At 42.2% G+C, this 8751-nt stretch overlaps 1 protein-coding gene across 1 annotated transcript in view; it reads left to right on the forward strand.

Annotated features, from left to right (window-relative positions):
• Positions 1 to 8751, forward strand: part of rsrc1 (arginine/serine-rich coiled-coil 1) — a 110722-nt gene that overhangs the window by 35572 nt on the left and 66399 nt on the right. The window contains exon 5 of the mRNA XM_034867108.1: positions 4039 to 4075. Coding sequence (XP_034722999.1) covers positions 4039 to 4075 — 37 coding nt within the window. The remainder of the gene's footprint in view (positions 1 to 4038; positions 4076 to 8751) is intronic.

An 8751-nucleotide genomic window follows, 5' to 3' on the forward strand; every position in this document is an offset into this window, starting at 1 on the left:
GCTGCCCAGAGGCAACAGCGCTTCCTACAGTCACAAAATACGATGGTCACAGAATTTGGTGGTACACCGGCTACACGCACACAACAGCGCACAAGTATAAACACCAGGCCACTTAACTCTACGTTGGGCCTCCACACAAGCATAAAACAGCTTTTAGGATACTCCGCTAGCTGCTAGGCTAATGTGCAATGGTTAACACAGCAGCGGTAACTTTAATGTGTCGACCTCAGCTGAGAACGGAGAAATGTCTTTGCCTCTCCTACTGTTTATGTTGTTACGTGTCATGGAGCGCTGACCTCCCCAAATCGCAAAAAGTGAGATTTTGCTCCACCTTAGATAATTTTGTTTAGAAAACCTTGAATCCATGTAAGAAACAATGTCATCAGACAGAATCAGTGTCATTAAAGGACAATTCCGGTGGATTTCAATACGTAGCTCTGTTTTTTGTAAATTTGGAGTGCTGTCAGTAGAGAGATAAATGAAAGGTGCTGCCTACACCAAGTTATCCTCCTGCTAGAGTTAGCACCCAACAGGCTTAAACAGGGCAAGTTTTCAACGTGTTTTTAGTCTCTAAACATGTTCAAAATGTCATTACATGTGCCTACCCATGTGCAGTGATTCCTTCTGAGGGAACACAGTGAATCTGACTCCTGTAGATGTGACAGAAAGACATAAAAGTTGTGTTAATCCATACCTCCGTTTATTTCCTGTTGGGTGCCAGCTCTAGCAGGAGGATAACACGGTGTAGGAAGCACCGATTGTGTCAGTTTTTCTCTCTACTGACAGCGCTCCAAATTTACAAACAACAGAGCTACGTGTTGGAATCATCCAACGACCGAAATTTTCCTTTAAACGCATTCTGGGTTGTGCACACGTGCAGGCCAATGTTTTTTTGTGGTGATGACGGTGATAAGCTCAGACCAGCGATACGCTTCAAGTGACCGTGTGGTTCTGGTAGTAAAAATCCCATCGATTTTCTCCAAAAGGATTTAGATTATCAGCCATAATATCTAAAGCAGCTGAGGTAGAGTGAGCACGAGCTTCGTGGTTGAGAAACAAAGGTTTCTGTTCCTGTCGAAGCTAGAAGTCGGTATGAACTCACAGTAATCTTCTATGTCAGAGGCTCCGTCATCCTATCCTCTTTCAGTCACTCTGTTTTCTGATTCGTAAATGTCTGGAGACAGTAACTTTTAAATAAAAAGCAGCACATTTGAGAATTTAGTTTTTTTAGTTTTTCAATAATTGATTATTAACTTATCAGAATCGAGCATTGAATTGTTCTAGAGAGAATTGCGATGCATCTAAGAATCAATTGTCCCCCCCCCCCCCCCCCCCCCCATTGCCAAGTAAAGAATTTGTTTGCCATTACATAGATCTTAGGTCCCAGATCTGTATTTCTTATTGCAATTTAGAAATGTCCGTGTCAGCGCTGACATGCAGCATTGTGTGAAGGGTGGAAGTACACAACTTTGACTTGTGGCCGTATCTTGAGACACTAAAGACCCAGAACATCAATTACTTGTTCCCTTTTATAGGCTTTATTTTACAACATTGTTGACATGTGACATTGGGAAAAGCACAGGTTTAAATGATTAAATTAAGGATGGCTAAATTCAGTTTACACTTGTACAGAATAGAGCCCCAAGTAACCCCCGAGCTCTTTTTATTATAACAAGTCAAGTTCTGTTTCTTGATTGAGGGCAAACTAAAATACACAATGTGACCGCTGCTCCTTCTAGCAAGCCTTTCACAGGATTCACTGTCTGTCTCCTTCATCCCTGTCTTTCCATGTCTTCACTTCATCTTTGTCCCCTCACTTTTCCCTCCCTCCCTCCCGCCTGCTGTGTGCCAGGGCTTTAATGTGCTCCTATGGTTGTAGTAAGCAGGCCACAGTGTCTCTGAGGCCTTGTGCTACACCACCATTACTATCTGGCTTGCCTCCACTACAAATTGGATGAACAGGCACTGACACATTTTCAATATTATTACATTAAACCAAGTGGATTTTGATTGATAACCTAATATTGGCCTAATGCAAAACATCAATCACGGCAAGTATATTAATTATTTAATATTGTGGCGTAATTCAGAAATCGATGCTGCCTCTGCGTTGAAGGCACAGAGAACGGAGGGAGGGAGGGAGATAGGGAGAGAAGGAAGCTCTGTCCCTGAAGACCTCAGTAGATTATATGATGTTTTGAAAAGAGATGAGGATGAAAAGTAAGTGCGTGTGTGTGTGTGTGTGTGTGTGTGTGTGTGTGCGCGTGCACGTGCACGTGCACATGCGTACGTCTAATGGAAAGAGTGATCCCTTCGGCCCGGGTGCGGACAGTGCTGGACAGCTTGCCCTTGATGAAGTCAAGACAACAGATGACAGAGTGGGAGACTAAATGCAAGTGAAGGGCTTAATAAAGGTTGGATCACAAAAATAAAAGACAAGGTAATAAAAAGGAGTGCGAGGGGGGAGAGAGGGAAGAAAAAAGCACAGGGAAATGAGGGGATAAGGAGGAATCGAGCGCTGCGTCTCCCCTGTGTTAGATTGTTTCTCACTAATTGCGCTTCATTAGCGGATTACACACACTGTCACCAAGGTAACAAATGTCTTGCTGTCTGGTTGCCGGGCGCCCATCATGTATAATGAATGTGGCGGGGTGTTTGTCAGAATGTAATGTAATTACAGCTAGATGAAGTTTGCCTTAAGTGGTTGACTTGTCTTCATGTGGCTCACTGACAGCGCAGAATAAACAAGCAAACCGTTCTTCATGACGTCTTCTCTCCGAGTGTCTTACTTTTGTTAACAACATTTCCGTTCTGTCAATCCTTCATACCAGTATTTAGAAATGTTGATGATGTGGGAATGGCTTAGGTTTGAGGGCACACTGGGTATGGGACCTGGCCGGATGGATGGATGAATGAAAGGGGGAGGGAGGGAGAGGTGGGGTGGAGGGATGGATTAGACAGTATGTAATTTTAGAGATGGTGTAGATTTACACTGTGATGCTGCTGGCTGCATTAGCAACTGAAGCCTGTCGATAAGCCTTCCTTCTTCTTAGCACACACACACACACACACACACACACACACGCACACGCACACGCACACACATACACCAGTAATGGGGGCCAGAGTTGCATGGAGAGTGCTGGGATCGGGGATGGGGGCTGTTTGTGTTCTCTTGATCTGTTGATTTCCACTACTGCAAATTTGAAATGTGCCAAAATCGCATCTATTATTTACTGCCAATTTGCTCTTTTTAAAACCGACTGCTCCCCCCTCCTCTTCTTCCACTACCTCGGCTCGCCGTTCTGCCGTTGCTACACTGATAATTAAACACACGTTTTTTTATTACTTCACACAGATAATAAGCTCTGAGTTCTTTCACTGTGCTGTAAAATTATTATTATGACTGGCAACAGTGAGGCGACCATATTGGTTAACTTCTGTCTGGTGTGGATGCAAACACACACAGATAATGCACAGCACTTCAGTCTGTAAGGTTACATTTAGGATAATTATTCATTATCTATTTTTTTCCTTTTGAATAAACAAAACTTCAAGATTGATTTCTCGCTCAACCACTCTGCTCATAGTCAAGAGAAAATGTCTAAAAACACTGTGCTTCTCAAATGTGAATATATGCTGTTTTTTTTTTTATTCTTTAAGACAAACTCAGTATCTGTGGACTGATGGTTTGACGCAGACATTTTCAATTAATTTTATCATCTTGCGTTCTGGAAACCTATGATGGGCAGTTTTCTTTGCTATTTTCTGACATTCTATAGACCAAAAAATGACAATTAACAATGAAATTCTAGCTAATTCTGTCTGAATTAGCTTCAGGTCGTGTTCCAATTCAATGAGTAAAAATATTCAGAAATTGGTTCAGAATTGTTAATTCAAGCACACTTAGAGTTTCTTCGGTGTCTCTCGCGCATATTACCGTGTGTATTTTTTTGGTATATGTGTGCGTGTGCGTCTGCAAAAAAATGTGTGTCTGCGCTTTATTTACAATGGGGGAAATGTGTTCTTGTGTTGCAGGGACGCGGCGAACATCAAAGGCAGATTAGAACATCTGGTAAGTTCTATTTGACTACCCCATTTGTATTCTCCCCCCCTACACACACACACACACACACACACACACACACACACACACACACACACACACACACACACACACACACATTTTGAAATCTGCATTCCTAATGAAACCTCCGGAATTGCAGCTGAATACCTGCAGCTAACTACAGGCAGCGAGAGAGGACAGAGACAACACGGATAGAGGGAGGGTAGTGTCGACCCTAGGGCCTCGTCCACCTTTTTATATTAGCGTTTCATTTATCCCCAGTTCTGCCCAAACACACGCACAGGTTATCAACTCAGTTCTCCCTCATTTTTGCATTTAGGTGAGGATATTTGCAGGATTTCTGCATGTGTGCATATCTGCTTGCACATGGATGTATAAAATGAGACTTTATTTTTACCTTTCATACACGCACACGCACACTTTCTGCTTCTCCCTTCTCCTGTCAGCATGGGGCCTTTCCTCAGTCTTCTCCCATCCATGACTTGAAGGCCTGCTGGAAACACTCTCCCGGGACAGCCCTGAAAATTTAATGGCCAACGTTTCTCTTGCTACTCGCTTTAATACGGGTTCACAGCGTCGTGCAAAAAAGTGAAAAGGTTCTTTCTCCTCTTTTTGGGTGGGAAGGAACCGAGGTTTGATGTGCCCCATATTCCAGGGGATAAATTATAGACAGGGGTCAGCGAGGGTCCCGACTCTCTGTGGATGTCGCATGCCCTCCCTCCTTTGCCTCCCTGCATACTAAACCTGCAGCTCCCAGCACCTTACGCAAATGACCCCCCCGCCCCACCACGCGCTACGCAAATGACCCTGAATATGCCACACAAATGACTGACCCCGAAATTCAAACAGTTCGCAGTAACTCTCCACTTGAACGAGTAGCAGATCAGATAAAGTAGACTTAGGATTTTAACATTGTCAAACTCATTCTCAGAATTGGTCCTTAATGTTATTATTGACTGTAATCAAACTCTGATTGAAGTGGGATGTAAGAGTTGAGTGGTTTTGCCTGTATTTTGCTCACCGTTTACATCAAAACTGCATTGAGTTGCTCCCGAAGTGCATTCATGCAATTGTTTCATGTACAATTATAATACAGTTATTAATTATTTATGTAAAGCATTGTGTTGCACTTATGGCATGTGAGATAGAGAGGCACTGGTTGGGTAAAGTGGTCTTTTTGTCTGTCTCCAAAACCATTCACTCGTTCACTAATTCACTGCTCGCTACTTTTTCGCCCACTGTGGAACTTTTCGAGGGCACTATATAGTGCATAGATTTTTGACTCCGAGTTCAGACACTTAAATAATATGACGGCCATTAAGTATAGTGCACGACAAAGTAATGGTCTAGTTTGGCTTTGGAGATGTCTATGGGTGGGTCTGGAGGTGTGATTGATGTTGTACTCCATAAAAGGGGGTGTGAATTATTCAAGAGAGGATTACATGCATAAACAGCATTAATCAATATGTGTATTGGCAGTTACATCTTGGCAAACATTAGGTAATGTGTGTCTCATGTGGAGATGAGGCTCTCTCTTAAAGGCAAGTGGAGGAATGTGAACTCATTTCCATAAGACATAAGTGATACTATTGCTGGGTGATATGGCAAAAAATGTGATCACAATACATGTTCCCATTTTGATTGAAATCAATATTCCTCACGATATCAACAACGCCCCAACAATGTTTTTGTTAAAATCTCACATATTCACGTCATGAGATGCCCATAACCATCATCACTTTCGTTGCCGTCGCCTCCAGTTTAGCTCATTTCTTTTCCATACCCAAATCTGAACCAAACCTTATCTCCAAGCATAATTAAGGGTAGGGGCGCTAGCCATTTTAACAGGAGGAAAACACTATTTCCATACAACACTGGCAACAGACAAATGCTCACAAGAGGAAGTGGGCGTGCCCAGCTAGCTGCAACGCCAGGCTCTGGCAGTTGTGTTATCGGGAAAATATGTCCAACGTTGACCTTGAATTTGATCCTGATCCAATTTGGAGATAATTTTCTCCCCCAACCCTAAATGATACTGGGTCAGGAGATAGTCCAGACAAATATTATGTACTCTATGTATATATGCACAGATTTTTCACGTTTTGACATTTTCGTCTGGCGATAGTTACCTTGAATTGTACGTACATCTGTGTATCTTATTGTCAATTTATACTAATTCACACAGAACAGTAGTACTGTAATATAATGTAGATTGTCCTTTTTACACGTCATGTCCTAGGGTAGTGCACATGTCATACATTTACTGTAATGTTTTTTTGGTATGGGTTAGTGCAGCTAGTTTGCTTGTGTGCTTTACATAGTTTTTGCAATAAGTGGACCTATAGGAACAGATTATAATATGTTTACATTTGATTCTTGGTCTTTATTAGGATCAACTCCGAGTTAAACAACAACAACAAACACACACACACACACACGCAACCACACTCACACACACAAAAACACACACACATACACACACATACATTGGTATGTTTACCCGTGCAATCTTTTTGCATTTATACATCTGGGGGAATTTGAACACCTGAATACTGAGTGTTTGAATTTATGGGTGTGTTTATGCTTATGGGGAGATTGCACCCCAGTAGTCAGCTACCTGGGGAGCGCAAAACTCTTATTACGATTCGGGACAGATTACTGTAAATAATGGAGCTTGTCTCCCTCTGAGGGAGAGTTGCAGGGCTGTTCGAAAGCCTGTTTCCCTCTATACCTCACACATATATCCCTCCAGATTTCTAAACAGGCATTTATAGCTCTCTGTTGATGTAGTGCTCTCAAGATTAGTGCATCAACCATATCGACACTTGTCATGGTGTCGCCAAGCTCAAGTCACAATTCCCTTTCAAGCAGCTGCCATGGACCAGGTCTCTATCAAGGAACTTGCTTTTTATGTTTACTTCCTAATATTAATTTAAATAATGTGCCTTCATTGTCAGAAACTGTTCCGGTGTTTACAAATAACCAAAAAAGATTTGTAAGATTTTCTAACTGATGTGACAATGAAATGATTCTTGCGCTTGATTTTTCATGATGAATACTAACGTTGCCTCCTCCTGTTAAGTTAACAGTATGAGTAAATGACTGGTGCTGTAATTAGGTGGGCAATTCAGAATTATGTTGTCTGAGGTTTGTGTTATTGTTCATGTTTGTTTTGTTTTTGTATTTCAGCAACTGAACGCGATCAGTAGTGATGCAGAGAAAAAGAACGAAGTTAATTGCTCCCACTGCTCTGCGTTAGTTTCTGCTTTTGCGCGCGCGCGCACACACACACACACACGCACACTTCAGTTGGGTGAATCCTTGCTCTGGGAGAAATGGAGCGATAGTGAAAGCGGTGGCCTACAGCAGCTAATCAGTCCAGATGCACAGCTTCTCAGAGCAAAGTAGAAGAAAGCCAGCAGCTCAATCAATACATGAGGAATCAGCCTCATCAGGATTACTGGCTCAATCAGCAGCTGTACCAATCGTTTCGCAACACACACTGGAAGAACGGGGGGAGAGAAGTAGATCGGCCGCGGGATGGGAGTTTGAATAGAGCATGTTAGTGGAGAGCAGGAAAGGCTGGTTTACAGGTCAGTCCAGGGGTGCAGGTTGGCTTGAGGTCATGAATCACAGAAAAACTTAAATGACGTATCTGTGTTGTAATTGGATAATATCCTGAGTCTTGATGGGACATTGCAGGCCTTTCATAAAAAGCAATAAGAAAGTCCTTTTAAAGTTTGTTTATAGACAAATTATGATTTTAATATTATTTAGGAACACATAAAGTGTTTCTGCTCTATTCATAAGCTGAAATTGATCCCTTTAAAGTCTTAACAGTTGAACCTCAATTTTCCCTGCAGGATTTCTTACCTATAGTTCACACAAGTTGTGTTGTCCCTCTGATGTAAGTCGTTTTGGTTTGTAGTCTCTAATATAAGTCGTTTTGGTTTGTAGTCTGTAAATAATCTGTAAATAATTCAAACCATTGTTGCCTAAGTGGCATTCAAACACTTTAATCTATTGATGCAGGGGTGCTCGTCATCACAAGAAAGGGTTTGTTTGATCCAAAAAAAGTAGCGTAGAAACGAGGGGTCACCAGACTGCTTTCTTCAGGGATGGCTGATGTCGCCCCAGTGTCCCTCGGTGAGTTGAAGAGTTTACTGAGGCAAATAGCCTTGTTGGCCTACTGACAGACAGGCAACAGCAGCTGTAGTCAGGACAACACACTCCCACCAAGAATCTGACAAACCTGGTCTCACTGCAGCGAGTCGACTTTGAGTCGCCTTAGTGTAAAATACGAAGAGTTGAGGAGAGTTCAGAGCTCAGAATGATATATTAGCGTTCCTTTTTATTTATTCTGCGTCTTTAATTGTCTCATTAAACACTTTCTCTTTATCTTTCACTATATCTCTTTCTCTCTCTTTGTATGTCTTTGTCTCTGTCTGTCTTTCTTCTTCTCTAATATGATTTTATAGGATAAAGAGGTGAAAACAGCTCAGAGTGAAAGATTCTGTGCAGATAAAGGAGGGGAAGGGGAGGTGGGGGGGTGTCGATAATCTGCAAACAGATTTCCATGCTTATTACACTAATGATTTCATGATATTTGATGTGGCGGCGGGGGCTGGGAGCATGTGGAGGTGGTGGGGTGTTTTCTTTCTCGC

The sequence above is a fragment of the Etheostoma cragini genome, chromosome 3, assembly GCF_013103735.1.
Source record: "Etheostoma cragini isolate CJK2018 chromosome 3, CSU_Ecrag_1.0, whole genome shotgun sequence".
NCBI lineage: Eukaryota > Metazoa > Chordata > Actinopteri > Perciformes > Percidae > Etheostoma > Etheostoma cragini.